This window comes from Sesamum indicum, linkage group LG1 (assembly GCF_000512975.1).
Source record: "Sesamum indicum cultivar Zhongzhi No. 13 linkage group LG1, S_indicum_v1.0, whole genome shotgun sequence".
Taxonomy (NCBI): domain Eukaryota; kingdom Viridiplantae; phylum Streptophyta; class Magnoliopsida; order Lamiales; family Pedaliaceae; genus Sesamum; species Sesamum indicum.
The window spans coordinates 11,524,364-11,542,795 of NC_026145.1; the positions used below are offsets into that span (position 1 = coordinate 11,524,364).

The 18,432-nt window shown below is 34.2% G+C and overlaps 3 protein-coding genes and 1 non-coding gene across 6 annotated transcripts; 1 reads left to right on the forward strand and 3 right to left on the reverse strand.

Moving 5' to 3' along the window:
• LOC105163377 (probable phospholipid-transporting ATPase 4) lies at positions 385 to 7,371 on the reverse strand. Of its 3 annotated transcripts, XM_020692120.1 has the most exons (12): positions 7,114 to 7,371; positions 5,905 to 6,602; positions 4,584 to 5,868; positions 4,378 to 4,488; positions 3,763 to 4,039; positions 3,588 to 3,676; positions 3,399 to 3,486; positions 3,073 to 3,282; positions 2,806 to 2,931; positions 1,743 to 1,841; positions 1,474 to 1,665; positions 385 to 1,381 (listed from the first exon to the last, which is right to left on the reverse strand). In XM_020692120.1, exons 2-12 carry the CDS (start codon positions 6,416 to 6,418, stop codon positions 713 to 715), a joined length of 3,660 nt encoding a protein of 1,219 aa, XP_020547779.1. In that variant the 5' UTR covers positions 6,419 to 6,602; positions 7,114 to 7,371; the 3' UTR covers positions 385 to 712. The 3 variants fall into 3 exon arrangements, with proteins under 3 accessions (XP_020547779.1, XP_011080005.1, XP_011079998.1); XM_011081703.2 differs by having other exon boundaries at positions 4,584 to 6,533; XM_011081696.2 differs by having other exon boundaries at positions 4,584 to 6,602.
• On the reverse strand, positions 12,984 to 15,523 carry LOC105163390 (coatomer subunit zeta-1). Its single transcript, XM_011081715.2, has 6 exons — positions 15,374 to 15,523; positions 14,516 to 14,675; positions 14,173 to 14,320; positions 14,003 to 14,080; positions 13,635 to 13,719; positions 12,984 to 13,372 (listed from the first exon to the last, which is right to left on the reverse strand). Exons 1-6 carry the CDS (start codon positions 15,392 to 15,394, stop codon positions 13,313 to 13,315), a joined length of 552 nt encoding a protein of 183 aa, XP_011080017.1. The 5' UTR covers positions 15,395 to 15,523; the 3' UTR covers positions 12,984 to 13,312.
• Positions 15,734 to 15,807, forward strand: TRNAN-GUU. Its single transcript has one exon. It is a non-coding gene; the product is annotated as a tRNA-Asn (tRNA).
• LOC105163400 lies at positions 15,931 to 17,330 on the reverse strand. Its single transcript, XM_011081726.2, has 2 exons — positions 17,174 to 17,330; positions 15,931 to 16,399 (listed from the first exon to the last, which is right to left on the reverse strand). Exons 1-2 carry the CDS (start codon positions 17,214 to 17,216, stop codon positions 16,179 to 16,181), a joined length of 264 nt encoding a protein of 87 aa, XP_011080028.1. The 5' UTR covers positions 17,217 to 17,330; the 3' UTR covers positions 15,931 to 16,178.

The window sequence follows — 18,432 nt, forward strand, 5'->3', positions numbered from 1 at the left end:
TCAACGAACGTTGCTAAGGTTGTAATATATTAATTTATTTTACTTTAATCTATTTTCCTTCGCTTGTTATAAATTAACCCAACAAATATATATATATATATATATATATATATTAGATTGTATAAAAAATAATAATTCTAGAAAAGATGACCGTAAATATTGATATAATTGGAAATTAAAAATACATGTATTGATGATGAGTAGGTAGATTGAAAATAGATGTATAGAGGGGCTGATTTGGGGTACCATGAGTTTCCATCCACAACTGCAATGGCAGATATATACAGGGGCTGATTTGGGGTACCATGAATGCAGAAGCTACTAGAGATTGAAGCATTTGATTAAGGCAGCAAGAAAGAGGTTTCAAGATGTCACACTTGTGGCTCAATCAAATTAGATCAGGATAATTAATTGTGTATGAGATGCAACAAAACATACAATCCTCAATTTTGTTTAGACTTTACAAAATAGCAAATATGTACCTACTCTTTTCACAAGCTTTAATGATGATCATACAAATATTTTACATACAACAGCCTTGAAGCTAAGAGCTTTGGCTTCACAAATTAACCTCACTGCAACTGGCTACACTAGGCACAAACTACACCAAGAATGAATCAAAAATGCCCCAAGACACTGAGTCCCAACCACTCAAACCTAACTATCAAGATTTGGGGAAAAAAATTATGAAACCACTACCTTGTATGCAAAATTATGTCTGTGGTATACTAATGTTATTTGCAATTGAATATTTCTTATGCAGTTTCCCCTTTAAGTGCCTAATCTTTGCATCGACTCTGGCAGTGAACCCGATTTTCGCCTTATGTCGTGCTTTCTTCTTTTCTGCCCTCCACATATGCCGATCCTCGATATCTTTCTTGTAGTATTTGATCTCTTGAATGACGTGATGATCAAGTGGATTGAATGATCTTTGGAATGAGATGTGAGCAAGGTAAGGGAGATTGCATGCAATCGTTACTAATAGGGTGGTCGTCCAGTAAATTGGAGCCGGAGCCAGAACTTCTGTGAGGATTCTGAAGGCATTCACGTTGAGAGCATAAGACAGCTCACCGTAGACCAGAAGAAACAGGTACCAGAAAGCAATACTGCCCCAAATAAGGAAGTGTTGTATCCATGTGAAATGGCTCATCGTTAAAGCGATCTGGCAATTGACAGCCCAGATAATGCCTGTAAACATGGCCGTCCCAACTGCAGTCATATCAGCGATCTGGCCTCCAGCACGGAAAGCTTGGTCATAAAAGATAATGATGTTGAGGAAGAATACAATGACGGAAGTGTAGAGACCATTTCCCATCCACCCAAATATTCTGTACCAGTCGAAGAACAGATTTTTTGGGCCTTGCTGATACAAGGAAGGAAACTGCATCATGCAGAATAGTATGCTTCAGGCAATGGGTGAAGGGGAGGAGTAGTTTAATGTACGCAAATCTACATGGCACCAAAACAACTAACCTCTAAGCATACTTCAGAATCTACATCCTGTTCAAACACTCCCAGCGAAATGACAGGCAATGAAGTAAGGACAACATTAAATAGCAGCATGTACCAGTCAACGTACACTGACTGTCCAGAAAAGCCAGCAAAAGCCTCAAAGTAGAAGATTGTGAGCCCAAATGCAATGTTTTTGTAGAAGAAATAACAAATCTGCAGTTGGAAGATCGCAGCTCAAGTTAGTATTCTAATCGAACATAACTGGAAGACAGTTGACTCATAATGATTACCATCTGGGCAATTCGTTTATAACACCAATGACCATGTACGACCAGAAGCCTCTCCAGAAATCGAAACTGTGCAATAGCAAAGTCACTAGCCATCACAGCCTGCAGAAAGCTGATATTAAGTCAGCCAGTTTTGGATGATATGAAGACACGAGAGTAAGATGATTTTCTTGGCTATTTAAGTGCTACGAAGAAATTAAATTAACAAGAGCCACAGCTACATAGGAGGATATAGCACTTCCAGATGCTGGTTTGCCAGAATTACAAGGTATTGTACTTGGTGCAATAACTTCTTTTACCAGCAAGAAGCAATTACTGAAAACTATGTGCTTCCCTCTACGCTCCTTGACAGAGAATAACGCTATTCCATTTTAGTGGATAAAGTAACAAAGCTCAGCCTATTAAGAAGTCTAAATCAAATCTATCAAATGTAAAAGAAGCCAAAACATGGTTGATATGGAAGAGGTATTCAATGATATCCCTTTAGTACAAGAATTGATCCACATTCACTTGGATGCATCTTATCAGAACTAGTTCAGGTATACATACAAATATAAATAATCACAAAATTTGAAAATATCTAGCCATTTATCTCAAAGTAATATGCTAAGATAAGATGAAATAGATGATCATTCTATCCAGAGAGTTCAATATAGGATAAAACCACTCACTACCTATAGGTGGTGGTAGGTGAACCCTCTTAATCCAGTTAGACAGTGCCAGATAGGCACTGTAAACAGATAAACATGGAGGTAACACATCTATGTCTTGGGTTAATGCTCTAATGACACTTAACCTTTATGTCACTCTATGTCACGGCATTTTCAAGAAAATTAAACAAAGGACAATGTTTGTGGCACCATATAAAGCTGGTACTCAGTGGGAGAGTCGTTGACAGCCAGGCTTCTGAATTGATTAAACATTCGGAATAAGCAGAAACAAGCACATATTTCATTTTTCTTGGAATTTACTGTATAAAAAACTGTATTAAAGATTGTGAGAAGTACAAAATTCTGGTTTCATGATACATGTTGAAAGGTTCTAGTGGGACATATCTACAACCAACCTGCATTCCTTCACAGCCACTGATGCCGACACCAATATCTGCTTCTTGAATCATGCCAACATCATTTGCACCATCACCAATTGCTAATGTGATTTTCCCAGTTCCTTCTTTTACTAATCTTGTTACCTAGTTCCCATGAAATATAACTGTGAAACTTAGGGAATGGTAACTTGCATCATATATATCCTACAGAGCAGGTTTTATCAATGAATAGCAGAAGACACAGACAACAAATTCTTTGCAAGGACGAATAAAGATGTCTCTCACCAGAGCTTTCTGTTTCGGTGAGACTCGGCAGCATATGACAGAAGCACAACCAATTGCCAAATTTAGAAATTGATGCTTCATGTCATCCTCCAGAGTATAAGTTAGAGTTTTCCCATCAATGATCAAAGCAAAGGCAGCATGGGGATCCTTTTCTAGCTTGATCATTTGCGTTGCATTGGTAATTTGATTTAAGATATTCTCCTTTACAGCCTACTCAGTTAAAAATAAATAAATTAAAAGGGGAAGAAGAAGGAAAAACAAAGACTTTCACAAATTAAATTAATTCACCAAACATTATTCCAAATTTCGGTCCTACAGGTAGTGACCTGTTTAGGATCTTGCACTATTGCATCTGTGTTCATTGTTGTTATACATATCTGCTTCATGCCCTGTCGAAGCAAACTACAAGCAAATCTGCAAGATAACAAGACTTGGTTAGCGTCCAAAAAGCTTTCATTCAGATACTATATGATAGTAAAATAGTTAAAATCCGCATTCTGCTGGTGAGAACAGACCCTATGTTTATTGCAGTTTCCATCTTATCACCTGTCAGAACCCAGATCTTTAGACCAGCTTGGGCCAGTTTGTCTATGCATTGAGGCACCTATGGAGAAGTAATTAAGAGAAATGAGATAATTATGGAGGCAGCTAAAGCAGAGAGGTAGCTTCAAAGAATTCATAATGACATACTCCATTCTGTAATTTATCTTCCACAGCTGTCGCACCAACAAGTATCAAGTCCCTTTCCATCATATCAGAAACTCGCTCAAGCATTGCGTCCCTGTCACCACCAATTGAAGTTTTTGCTTTAACAAACTCTTCATTCCAAGCAGAATATTTATCCTCATCAAGTTTCTTGTAAGCAAGTGCTAGTGTTCGCAACCCAGCCTCCCCATAATCATTCAAATGTTTGGTTGTTGCTTCCTCATACATTCTCCCATTTCTCGATAGCCTATCAAAGATGATGCTGAACAGCAAAGGATGCGTAAAATGCAAAATCAGTCAGTACAGCTAAGGACGAGCAGCCAAAACACAAAGATGCAAAAAGAGGTGGCAAAAACAATTAAATAGATCAAGCTTTTGACCTGCCCTTAACCTGATAGCTTAATCACATGCTATCATACAAGGGGAATAAGGTTTAGTGAACCCAAATAGAAAAATACTTAAAGAATCATTTGCTAATGGAGTAACTGGTGGTGGCCACTTTTCCTTTCTATAGATCCTTCTTCTCCTTTTCCTTTTGTCTTTCCTCTTTTTGGCGGGGGGATTCTGTTAGAACTCAAACACATATGATCAACGGCATACCTATCAGCTCCTTTGCACAGGAGAAAGATCTGGCCACTCTCGTCCCGAATGATAACAGACATTCTCTTCCTTTTGCTAGTGAAATCCAACAAATTGAGAAGTTTGTACTCCCTGAATTTAAAGAAAAATATCACATGTCAGGATAACTGCTCCCAGGTAATGTAATTGTACTAGCAGAAAAGAAAACTATATCTTCATGATCTCACCTTTCAATAGGCTCGTCATAGGAAGGATATCTCTCACGAACGAATATGCTTGACTGCGTTCTTCTGCAGAACTCAAAACCAAATTCTCTAGCAGCAACAAGAAATGAGCCTTCATCTGGTGATTCTGCTTCATAAGTAAAGATGCCTGTCTCTTCATTTAGCTCCGGGATCGCAGTGTGACAAATTGATAATATCCTGAAAAATAACAACATAACATCTGCATTGGGTTCTTTAAGCCAATTGCCATTCATCAGACGGTTATCCTCAAAGCCAAACCCCTTTATAGCAGGTTTACGGACATCGCCATCTTTTGAAGTAATGACAGTTTCCAATTCTATTTCTGATTCTGTGAATTCACTTTTCCGCCACGAACGAGGTGTTCCATTTTGGCTCTGGTTATCCATCTCCATGGCCATCTGCTTCGCAGCAGCAAGTTCCACATCACTAGCACGCATGCCATATGGAGTACCAGCAATGGAGCATTTGAGAAAGTCCATTTGGTTGCATGTCAAGGTTCCAGTTTTATCAGAGAGGATTGTATCAACCTGTCCTAGTTCCTCATTTAAGTTTGAGGTCCGTGCCTGAGCAGGAGTTCCAGTCTCGTGATCGTACATATGAATATCATGGTTTATGAATAATGCTTGGAGGACTTTTACAACCTCAATCGACACATAGAGTGATATTGGTATCAGATAGCCATACAGGATAAGAGCAGTAATTAGATGATAGAACCCCGATACCCATGGTTTCCCAGGATCATACAGACCATCCTTATCCGGAACCTGTAAATACCACCAATCTGGCAAATTATATTTAGTTTTCACAATGAAACCTACAGAGCTGATGCATGAGATGAACACCAGGAGGGTAAAAAGGATGTATATTATTTTGTCCATTTGTTTTTCAATCCTACTCCTCTTAGAAGGGGACTTTGTAGAATTTTGCATAACTTTGCTGTCGAAACCAGTGAATATGACCACTCCATAAATATAGGCTGTGTTGCGAAGCTTTGAATCTCGGAGAAGAATCTGACTAGGATCAAGGGGATAGATCTGGCGTTCATATTCAAAATTACCCACAAAAGTGTAAAGGCTGGGGTTGGGATCCTCACATTTTATGATTCCACTAAAGTCCTTGAAACTTTCATCATCTTCCAGGGTTACCGTTGTCTCCAAGGCGCGTTTCACCTTCAAATTAGTCTCCCCATCTAAGTTCATAGTTTCAACATAGCAAATTCCATCTTCATAACTTGAAGATAAAAGAAGCAAATCAGCAGGGAAGAATTGATCCTTCTCTACTTTCACTATATCTCCAACGCCTTTATCTTTTTCTACCTTCACTACATCTCCGACCCTAAGCTTCATCCAGGGTTTTTGACTAAACACGCCATCTGTTTTATGTACATTAGCTTTTCGCAAATTAACTTTCATATCCTGGATAAACCGACGCCAATCTTCCATGGCTTCTTTAGCCATACTCAATCCAACAACAAACGCCAATGGAGCAATCATACTCACAGCGGAGAATGGTGATATAGGAGTTAGAGATAAGACTGCAGCTAGAAGAAAGTACAAGTTGGCTACGCGCCTGAATTGTTCAAATATGGCCTTTGGGAGGAACGTAATAATATTGTACTTCGTTGTGGAAATGTAGTTTGAGCAGTATTTGAGAGGTTTTTTTGTATGCATATCGGGCTGGTTGCAGTGAACTATTCGAGAGAAACCAGGACCTTCGAAGTCATGAGGCCTCTCTTCTTCCGTAGTCCGTGGGCGGCCACAAGCAAACGTATAGAGATGACTCCTCCGGATCCTCGCCCTTATCCTGCCCCGAGCCATTTGACAAGGTTTTGAAGCTCAAACTTACTTAGCTGCCTCACAGAATTATGAACAAAATCCCCAAGCACTTGCCTCCACCGAGCAAGCAAATCGCTTGCTTAGATAACGTCCATAGCTAAATTTACATGCCCACATAAAGACAACATTAAACATTCCGGATGGAAGTAATTTTATAGCCTACCACCTGGAAAGAAGTTATAACAAAAAGATTATTGTTAATGTGCAATTCAAGTTCATACAATATATTGCACTTGCTCTGACGATGAGTATCCAGATTTCGCGATCTTTAGCAAATTCAAGTCAGTTGCAGGCAGGAGAAAACATTATTCAACAGAAAATCAAGCTAAAAACCGCAATCAAGGCCAAAAATCATCTCAAGCAAATTCAAATTGACCATAACAAATATTAAGCTCCAAAGCACATAATTGACAGCAAAAGAAATCATCACTTCCTCCAACACTAACACGCATTAAAATCCTCCAAACAAACAACAAATCAGAGCACCGACAGCATCAAGAACATTACAAATGTTGTAACAGACGCATCATACAAATGCCAGCTCAAATTTCTCCAGAACTTCCAAACAACAGCACTTAAACACACGCAAAAACGGCTTCGAATCTTCTCCCAATTCACCACCCCAAAAAAAAAAAAACCCACATTCATAAATACGCAAATCGAGAACGCAAACGTACCCGCAGACGATAAAAACAGATGATCCTTTTTCTCTTTCCGTTTTACCCGATCAGATATCTTTTAAAAATGAGAATTGGATAGCAGCTCAGATGAAATTTCAGCTCGGAGATCGCAATGGAGGTGAGAGAAAGGAAGAATGAAGGAGAAAAGTGAATGGGGTCCGAGAGAGAGAGAGAGAAAGAGAAAGAGAGAGGGAGGGAGATCGATTTAGAGTATTCTCTCTGGTCGAAGTCCGAAACAATACCAGTGTTTCACGCTCCCTCTCCTTTCTTAATTTCCTCATTTTATTTAAAAATTATTCCATTTACGCTATTTTCAAATTTCAAACTTTATTTAAATATATATATATATATAATATATATTTTCAACTTGCCTATAGTAGGTCTTATAGTAAGAAGACTTTTCTGGGATCTTGATATTTTAGTTTTTCAACCATCTTAATTAATTTAAATTTAAAATTTTCATTACAAGTACCATATCGAAACATCCTACATTAATTAAAATGTCTTTGTAGAATAAAAACACAAAATTCATACAAAATTAAAGAAGATATATCTTACATAATAAAATTATTATGTAATAAATAATAATCATGCACGTGCAAAAATATCATAATTTAATTATTTTATATTTTTCTAAGACTATAGAGGGTTCTTGATTATCTATAAAAATTAATTAAAATATACATATATATATTTATATAATTAGATTTGAATAGAAAAATAATAGAAGGTACAAGTGAAGTGCTACTTTTTAAGCTAAAACTTTGCATACGTTGCAACTCCCGAGCATTTTAATTTAGTTTTTCAATAGTTGAACACATTTATTTATTCCAATAAAGCACCATATTGTTTTTAGGAAAAAAAATAAAAAAAAAGACACAATTTTAAATAAAATAAAATTTGAACTTTAGTAGCATGGATTACCCCTTGTGTATATTATATATATAATGTGTTTATATAAATTACTCTATATTCACAAAATTCTACATATAAAACAATTATAATATATATATATATATAAAGCTTCAGCGGTTTTTGAATTACTCCACAATAATTTATATGTAAAAATAATATTTAATGAATATTTAAAATATAATATAATTTAATAAAAAAATTGAGGTACTTTTTTAAAAAAATAATTGGGACATATATAAAGCACTTATTTTGCAAAATATATATTAAAAAAAAAAAATTGAAAGCTGGCGAAACAGCCCATTCCCATCCCAATGATCCCATGTACGCAGACGCAGTCTTCTTACGTAGAGTTACACCAGTAAGGGGCGAAGTGGGTCCCGGATCAGATGATGTGGCGATCTCCGGAGGACCGAGTACGATTGCTACTCACTACTCTTGTCTGAGTGGCGGGTCCCACTTTTTCTTTCTTATTAGTTAGGTTAATAACTCCACAATTTGGTCCAATTGCCAATAATTGCTCCTCTACACTTCTACTATTCCAATTTGTGTATATATATATATATATATATATAATATATATATAATTACTTCTATTTAATTTAAAATATATCAAAATTTAATGTTCCTTATACTAATTTACTATTTATTTATTTTCTTTATATATACATTTTGACTTAGAATTGTTAATATATTAATAAATATTTCAAACATACTGAAAAATATAAAATACTATATATATTTTTAAGAGTAGCCAATTTTCCTACTTATGTACCATAAATTCATCACAAATCACTCAAAATAAAAAGAGAATTAAAAATAATATACGTATAGTATAACCATCGAATTGCAAAAATAATTGATAAAATAAAATTAATTAATTACTTTGTATGTTTATGTTTGAATATTCAAATGAGTGATCTAACTATTCATACTTTGATTATTATTTTGTTATATTTTTTATCATAATGAAATTATCTGAAATAATTTAAATCAATCATTGTATTTTTATTATAAAAAACTCTTTGTTATTTTGTAAATTATAAATACCTCAACTCAAATAGGAAGTAAAAAATTGATTGATGGGATTGATTGATCTTGAGATGGAATTATTAGATGGGGTCCACTTGCCTCCCACTCATCACGTCGGTGTTCTTCTCAAATCTAATTGCTCCCTTTTATTCAGTTATTTTCTTATTAAAAAAATTCAATAATTAATAAATTAATGTATCGTCCCATCATTCCATCTAAAAACGTCGATGCAAAACACGAGGACATGCTTTTACGTGTTTGTAGAATTTTATATTTTAATAAAATTAATATATTAAATTTAAAAAGAATACCGTTCGCTGTTTTAATATGCCTCGTATTATATTGATCATTTTAATTTCAAATAAAATTTGGAATAGTTCAAATATTTTTTACACATTGCTAAATTAAATGTAATTTAGACCAAAACTTTTGTATTTTAAGATATAAAATATTACAAATTATGTATATTCCTGCATGTGTGACACGGTGCAATAATATGAAAAAAGCACTCAATATATTAATTAATATGATAAATTACAACGGGCTCTTTTGATATTTGGCAAAATTATAAAATAGCAAGATCAGAGTGGACATTTCGAAATCTCTATAAAAAAAAAAAATTACATAATTTAATAAAATATTATAATTATAAAAAATCTAATAAACTTCTTAATAATACACGGAAGAAAAAGTCGGATTCACAGTAGGAGAAATAATTATGGACTAAGGAAGATATTTATCTTTAATGGCCAAATTCTATATTGGTGTACTAGAGAAATAATTCCAACCCAACATGCAAAGAAAAATTCCTCCCATGTATGCTTATTTATTGTACTTTTCCTTTTTAAATAATTTCATTCAATGCACCGTTCTTGTACATCCACATTTGTGTACCAAGATTGACAACAATAGTCTTCCATCAAGTATGAAATTTCACTAAAAAAATTAAATTCAACTATTTAAGTCTTAACATTCTAAATTTGACCCCAATATCTTAGGGGTGTTTGTAATAATTTTTACGTTTCTGACGTGAATAAATTATTAAAAGAATTGTATGTTAAATAGTGACAAAACTTGAAGGTATTTGAAATAAAAGTGAAAAGTTGAAGGTGGAGTATTTTGAAAAAAAAAAAAAAACAAAGAATATTATGAAATATTTATTATTTTACCCAATTACAAGTACCTTATTGGTTTTTGGAAAATTATCAATATCTCGTGTTTTAGTGACTATTCAACAATTAGTCCAATCTGTTAGTGTTCATTTATTCTCATTCATTTTTTTTGTGAATTAACCAATATGTCATTGCGAACTATCCATTATAATTATACCTTTTATTTTATTTTTATGAACTAAGTTTAATTTTTATTTTCCACCTGACTCGTCCGTTTCTTTTTACAAAATTTTATTTTTTTAAAAAAGAAAAAATACAATAAAGACAAATTAAACAAATTTAAGCCTCTATCTATGAACGTATAATTACTTGAAACAGTAAAGACATAAAAACTTTACGAACATAAAAAAAAATTAACAATTATATCAAATTTTAGAAGAATTTGTTGTAATTTTAGCTTTGAAATCAATCACAAAAGAACATAAAGAAAAAAAAAAAGGGAGGGCTTGGAATTTGTAAAGGTAGGGCCCCAAAATAAAGAAGTGCTTCCCACTTGGAAAAGTTGAAACAGCCAACCCCCCAACAGATTTAAGGAAGTTGCTTCCAAAATCATACATATAACATCAGACCCACCCCACTTACTTACCACTTTAACTACTCTTCTATTTATGTTCTAATTATGAACAATTCCTTTGCTTTTGCAAGGAAAGAAAAAAAAAAAAAAAGAGTGTCATACACAATTCATCATTGTTTCACTTCTATGGATAATGTTTGCTTCATTTTCAATAAGGGACAGTCAAATTCAGCCCTCTCTTTTTCTTTAAAACAAAAAAATTCAAATAATATAAATTTATTTACGCCAGCACTATATAATTTTTATTATTAATGTGATTTAATTATTATTATTTGGTCATTTTCACATCCAATTTACATATAAAAAGCATACCTTTATTTGAAATGTTGTCATATATTCTGTAGGTAGCACTCATTCCTTTTGAATACTCTGTTCAAATATATGAATCCATAATTATATTATAGGGTTTTTTTATAAAAAAAAATGAAATGTTCTTTATATTTTTACCAATTTATTGTCAAAAATGACAAAATTCTCATTTTCCAAACCAAAAAAAAAAAAAGAACACATTTCAAGATGAAACGTGGGATTCATGTTAAATATAAAATCGAAAGAGAATAATATCCTTTTTCCCCTTAAGTTATTATTTCTAAAATATTCTCAATTACCATTTCTTTAATAATTAAAGAAGTAACATAGAAATTTCATCTGATTTTGGTCCATAGACTTGACTTATAAAAAGTCATAGCTTGTAAGGGATAGAGATGAAGAAATGATCAAAGTCATTACTTCTAGAGGGGTTTTACTTTCTTGGCTTAGACTTGCACACCACTAATACTTTCTCACCCATCAATCTGGACAATAATTAAGGAAAAACATATCATGATGACAAAATTTTGGACTAATTACAATTATTTCAAGCCGGCAAGAATATATATATAAATAGAAAAAAAAAAAAGTATTGGGCTGCTGCAATTTGTACTATTTAAAGTCTAAGGATTAGTGATTGTTTGAAAGTGTCAAGGGTGATATAAATAAGCAAAATATTAAAAAAAAAAAATGAATACTTTGCCGTTTGAGGGAAATATCTAGAATGCGTCTATAATGGTGGATCAGCTACACATTTGGGGGAGAAAATGTAATTAATGAAAAGTTCAGGACTAGTTTGCATATAAATTAGGAAAATTTATATTTATATATGCAAAAAGAAAGAGAATGGAGGACACTTAACAATTATGAGTAGAAAATTGATTTTTTTGTGTCCAAAATCACTCATCCCATAAAGTTGAAAATAAAAAATAAAAAAGAGTATTATATGTATTTATTTATATTGAAACTTTAAGACACCAACAATCACAAATCATATGGTTCATGTGCATTGTAGGAGTTCATTAGAAACACAAGCAACAATAAGCTATTATTTATTTTAATAATAGTTATTTATCAATTGTATAAATAATTATTAATTTATTATTAGTTGTTATTAAGTTAATTTATATTTCCAAGTTGGGTTAGATATCCGATCCAATCCCTGGAAGTTGCAAGTTTACTTCATAGGAGTCAGCCCGCGATTGAGTCCAATGGCCCAATTTTGAACGAATTAGAATGTGGCTAATCTTGGCTGGTTTTGTTGGTTAGGATGAATGCAGTATTGAGGCGCATCCAAGAGACGGCGGCTCAAAGAGTGAGAGAGAGAGACGGGGGGAAGAAGTCTGTCGTGGAATTTCGGATAAAATGAGGGGTATTTTAGTCTTTACAGAGATATTTTGTGATGATAAAATTGCTCAAACCCAATTTCACTGTTCGGATTATAATCTGGCCTATTTTCAAGAATCATTATGTTTTTATGCAAACAGTGGCCGGCCTCCGGACATAATCATGGCCCGACAAATTCCGTAGTAAATATCCAGTTGTGGGTGATTGGGCCGTTTGTCCGGCCCAATATCGTCAAGTAAACAAAATATTACGTTATCCTGTTACTACGTATAAATTATATTGTTTTCAAGAATCATCATGATTTTATGCAAACAGTGGCCGGCCTCCGGACATAATCATGGCCCGACAAATTCCGTAGTAAATATCCAGTTGTGGGTGATTGGGCCGTTTGTCCGGCCCAATATCGTCAAGTAAACAAAATATTACGTTATCCTGTTACTACGTATAAATTATATTGTGCACTAATCCATCCCACCTTAATCTCACCTACACAGTAAAAGCGGCCGTAAGCCCGTAATAGATTAATAGAATGAAATCAATTTATTCAAGAAAAATATCTCAAGTACACAAGAATTTCATGTACCTTGAATAAGCAGAACCCATTCACTCAACAAACACAAGGATATAAACACATAACACTAGCTATTCTTGACCCCGAAGAACTGCATCCTTTGTTTTGCAATCTATCAAAGTGTTGGAAAAATGGTTTAAAGAATTCATTCAATGGAACAAGAGGTGGTCGTAGAATCAAACATGATCCGTTCGTATTTTGAGAAGAACATTGTCGAAAAGATGATAAGGAAATATAATCAATTCTTCGTATGGATGTACTGTATAAGTAGATGATGCTTCATCCCAGAAGTGATCTTGTCAAATGCTCGCGTGCTGTGGCCAGAGCTTGGGAAATTGTCTGCCATATAGATCCAAGTTAGGACAAGATGAACAGCCATAATTTGATATTGTTTGATAGTTGGCGTATTACTCCAAATGCTGGTTTTTGTTCTAACCAGCCTGTGAAGCAGACTAAACTGACCACTGCATTAACGGTTAGTCGGGTTCATAATGCATTATGTTTATGCAAAAAGGGGTAATATCGCCTTGTATGAATTTGTGATAGAACCGAGCAACATTCGTGTAAAAGAAGACCAAAAATGTAGAGTGACAGGCGTTACCTGCTCAGACAGTGTTGATCCATCATCAACACTGTGGTTGGCTACTTTTCCAGCAATAACACTAGCATCTGTTTCAAGAACAACACTGCAAGACACAAATTAAATGAATTGATGAACATGGTAATGGTCGAGGGAGAAACTAAGCAACTGAATTTCAGTTTCACATAATACGCTAGCTAATGAATATAGCAAGCGTCCTACGAGAAGTTCTTGTTAAGGACCCGTGCAACGAAAATAAGAAATTTTCCGGGAATTTAGAGAAGAAACTGAATCATAAAGTGAGATAGGCATAATAAAATCGATCATTTTGGCTAAGAAATAATGAGTTATGAATATCTGAACTCAATGGCAGGAGTTCATAAGTTTACCCTCTATCAACAATCTCATCAAAGCACAAAAGAATGAGATCCAAGTTCTCAAGTGCCTCCCTTTGGTCCACATTGTTCCTAAAAGACAAACATTTAATCAGAATTAATCATCAAATGTCACATTGTCAAGATACAAATAACAGGCAAGTCAACACATTTACTAATAAAACCTGAGGAGAAGGGTGACTGAATCAAAAAAGCCCTGTAGAACGGTTGCTAGAATCAGTTCATTTTCAGTGATGCTCCCAGTCACAAAGAAGTGCAGATCTTGAACAAACTTATAGATGATAATGTTGTCTTCGAGCATTGTTATCTCAGCTGCATACCCAGCAAATTCAGCCATTCAGCAAAGCAGCAAGTAAGTGAATTCATATGCCTAAAGGCAGTTAATAATCGAGTTTCTGCCTTAAATACATAAAATTTTATGACAAGACACACGTTGCCGTATGCACTGCAATCATAGCATGTCCCAACTAGCAACCATCACAAATAGTGTTCAGTATCGAAATGTACCTTCACTGCGGGCACTTGTCTTTTGAGTTTTTGTAAAAATAGACTTCTCGAAAGCAAGCTTTGCAGTATTTGTTGGCCATTCATCGGAAAAGTACCTAACAGCTATACGCTTCCCTTCAGAATCCAACAGAAGTATGTTCTTGATAGCTGGGCAAGCTTCCTACATTTGCATAGTCCAACCAAAACAATAAAACACTGTAAAAATTTCACTAAAGTAATCATCACGATGCATAACTACATTATCAATATCATGTCATCATTGATAATACAACCATCTTCGTAAACATAGAGAACTTGCATATACCATAAGCTTTGATTCACATGAATGCATTTGTATATACACACAGACACAAACAAAAACTAGTTGCTAACTTCACAAGCATTCACATATATCACCAATAACCAAGGATAAAAAGAAAATTAATGAGAACATGGACATCTCGTAAATCATAATGCATCAGATTCACACACATACAGAAAAGCTCCTAATATATTCAATCAAACAATCATCATCATTCCCAATACCACAAAATTCAAAACTGTGGGTTAGCAAGAAGATCCTACAACCCATCTACTTTACACACTGTGGAGTTAAATGAGAATAATGGGCTACGATCAAAATGCTTGATTCTTCACAAAAAGCTAAACACAATCTTATTACAATAAAATAAAAAGGACACTTTTTGCGGGTTTCTTGGATAATTGCAGGAATCAAAGGGATTATCAAGAATGCATAAAACTCAGATCTTCAATCAGCTGGGAACTAATATGCAGAAAACATTGGATCTTCACAATCAGGCAATGCGATTGAAAAAAAAAAACGACTGCAGAAACGGAAAAGAATGCAGAAAAACGCACTTGGGTGAGAAAGGTGGCCATTGCAATCCAATTCTGAGAGAAGAATTTCGGTTTTGAGCAAGTAAAATTCACTGAATCTAATGATAGCTTTGGAGCTAAATTTATTGGTTGGTTATGGTGGGCAACCGTCGCGATTCATATCGTGGGGTGGGCTGAAAGCCCACAATTCTGAGGGCTTAAAGTAAAGTAAGCCCAATACATTCGGAAATACATGTGAATTTATGAAACAAACAAACATCGGCAACAAGAATCAAGAAAGAGGATATCTGATTTCTATCTTTGATCTCTGAATAGTGAATATTGAAGACTTCCTTTTTTCTCTCATTTTAATACGTGTTACTAATGTAATTGTTGCATCAAGCTGGAGTAGCTCAGTTGGTTAGAGCGTGTGGCTGTTAACCACAAGGTCGAAGGTTCAACCCCTTCCTCTAGCGAATTTCTTCATCTTCCTTTTATGCCCTTTACAAGTAATAATATGCTTTAGCTTTTTGAGCAGCATATCAGTCTTTCAGTTTTTGAATCTTTAATGCAGTTCAATTGCAAAATCTGTAGCAAAATGCAGTTCACAAGTCGTGCTCCGAGTAGCAGATACCGGCGGCACCCATGTTTGAAAACTTACATAGTCAAACTTCCAAGAATCCAACCGGAAAAGCTCAGAAACTTCCATATATTAGAAAAAAGAAAGTATGCTAGACAAGCACTTGGCGTCCAAGAACATAGTCGGCCGATGGCTATAGCCAGTAAATGTCTAAGGCATTAAGGAATTCTGATGACTAACAGTGAAGCAAGAGAGAGCACAAAAGAACTATTTCTTAGGAAGAACTGCTTCAACCACAGCTTCAATCTCCTCCTTCACACGATGAAAAACACTAGGTCCTTTGACTTCATCAACCGGAGTGCTCTGGTCAATGTCATCGCTTGTCCCATGCGTCTCCTTGTGGTGGCGAGGCGATTTGTCACTGTGGATCACCCCTTCTTTCTCATCCTCCGTACGATTGGTCAAGTTTGCTGATTTTAAACCTTTGTCTATCCACAAATAGAAGAATTGAAAATGAACTCCAAATCCCACTTCAAAAACTCGTTCCATAACAAACAAACAACACGAAGTACACTAATCCAAGAAACAAATACACATCCTCCTACATCATTTGATCCAACAATACTACTTCTGGTACAAGTATATGATGCTCCGCATTTATATATTCGACATTTAACTCCTAAAATCAGAACTACTATTTCTAATTTCAAAACCATTGTCCAGCTCTAAGTATTTGCTAGGAATCAGTAAGAATGTATGAACCTCAAAATTTCTCAAGAATTCCAGCTCCCCTCATCTTAAGCTATGTTTGGATCTTGAATTTTAGTGTATAACTAAGAAACAATTTCTTTGTTTCAAATTCTGTACTTTGTAATCATATCATTAAACATCGTGCTTTTCCTTTTCTCACTATATTTAGCTTTTCTTTTTTTTTTTAATAAATTTATCTAGATAAAGAAAAACAGCAAATGCTTTATATCACACAACCCCACAATATCTTTTTTCCTTAAAATATTTGATCTTTAGCTAGAATTCTTCATTTATAAACCAAACCCTCCAAAATTTTCAGTTCAAGAAATAGATAAGCAGATTACAAAGAAGGGAAGCTACAAAAACTAAAGAATAAGCAGAAAAAACAGTCAAGAAAGCAAATTTACAGCCCATCAAACTTACAAGTGATCACAAAAATCAAGAAAACAAATGCATATTGGTAAAATACCAGAAAATAAAATTGAAAGAAATAAAATTATTAGGCAAAGTACCAGTTTGAGAAACTAGGCTCCCCGTTCCTTTCCCTTCCGCCATGTTGGAATTTTCTGATTATTGCATCCGGCTAAATTTCCCAATTATATGGCCCCTCCCTCAGTTTTTCCTCCTCAGGAGTTGGAAACACGAAAAGTAAGCGAATGTCGCTCTTGCGGTTTTAGTTGAAACTGTAGTTTCTAGCAAGAAACGCACTGTAGAGGAGTGGCTTCTGAATAAAGGCCCAATGGGCCTAAGCACGGTATGAACAGAGAGGCCCAGTTCCCATTTTAGATTTGGCCCAATTAAATGTCAGTTTCTTTTAGTGGGTGAGAGCAAATATTAATTCAAATCTGTTGAAAAAAACTCAAAATTGATACTAATACAGTAATTTTTATATGATATATGTGAATTATAGAAAATTTTGATATACCATTATTTATTAACTTATATGATATGGAGAAAAAGAAAGATTGAAGACCCACCAAAATTTAAATTAGATTAGTTTATTCATATTCAATCAATTGAAATTTTTTGTATAATACCAACTTAAACAAGTACAGCTCATATTTTATTATTGGGTCATATACAAAAATTACTCTCAATACCAACACACTGAATGTGTGTGTATAATTAAATAAAAAAATAAAATAAATAATTGATTAAAATTGATAAAATAATGCAACTTTATATATACATGGGTAGAAAATATCAAATTGATGGAAAAAAATTGTTATTTGTAAATGATAAGTATAGAAAAGGGTACTTTAATTAATTTACATTGTGTCTACTAATGAATAATGATAGTTACTTTAGGTTCTGAGCTTTAATAAAAAGTATATATGAATGTGACGTGGGTGAAATACAATCTTTTTCTATATTCTTTTGTAAGAAAAAAAGAGATATCAAACTTAATCTCTAGATCTGCGTGTTATTTTGTGATGGGTTCGAGCCAATTCGATCCACCTACCCCGCCAATCTGAATTTTGAACCCTAGATAAGACAATACGTAGCGAAATTTGTACAACTGATAAGACTTAAATAATCCTAAAATGACCAAGTTCATCCCAAGGAACAAAGAGGAGGACAATTCATTCAGATTTGTACAACTGAATTTCTAATTCCGATAATAATTGAATAACTTAAAATTCAGACCATGACATTCATAGTTATATGAATTTGTATGGTTGTATTTACCTTAGAATTTGAATGCATGCTACTTTTAAAAATTAAGCAGGAAAAAGTGATGGAAGTTTGTGTTAGTCCAAGGTGGTAAGAC

Coding starts and splice junctions, on each gene's coding strand:
- LOC105163400 (XM_011081726.2), bottom strand. CDS start 17,216: ATGGCGGAAGGGAAAGGAACGGGGAGCCTAGTTTCTCAAACTG. Junction 16,400..17,173: donor GAGCCTAGTTTCTCAAACTG/GTACTTTGCCTA, acceptor ATTTGTGGATAG/ACAAAGGTTTAAAATCAGCA.
- LOC105163390 (XM_011081715.2), bottom strand. CDS start 15,394: ATGGCCACCTTTCTCACCCAA. Junction 13,720..14,002: donor GATGAGATTGTTGATAGAGG/GTAAACTTATGA, acceptor TGTGTCTTGCAG/TGTTGTTCTTGAAACAGATG. Junction 13,373..13,634: donor GATCAACACTGTCTGAGCAG/GTAACGCCTGTC, acceptor TCTATATGGCAG/ACAATTTCCCAAGCTCTGGC.
- LOC105163377 (XM_011081703.2), bottom strand. CDS start 6,418: ATGGCTCGGGGCAGGATAAGGGCGAGGATCCGGAGGAGTCATCTCTAT. Junction 4,489..4,583: donor TATGACGAGCCTATTGAAAG/GTGAGATCATGA, acceptor CTTTAAATTCAG/GGAGTACAAACTTCTCAATT. Junction 3,487..3,587: donor GAAACTGCAATAAACATAGG/GTCTGTTCTCAC, acceptor GTTATCTTGCAG/ATTTGCTTGTAGTTTGCTTC.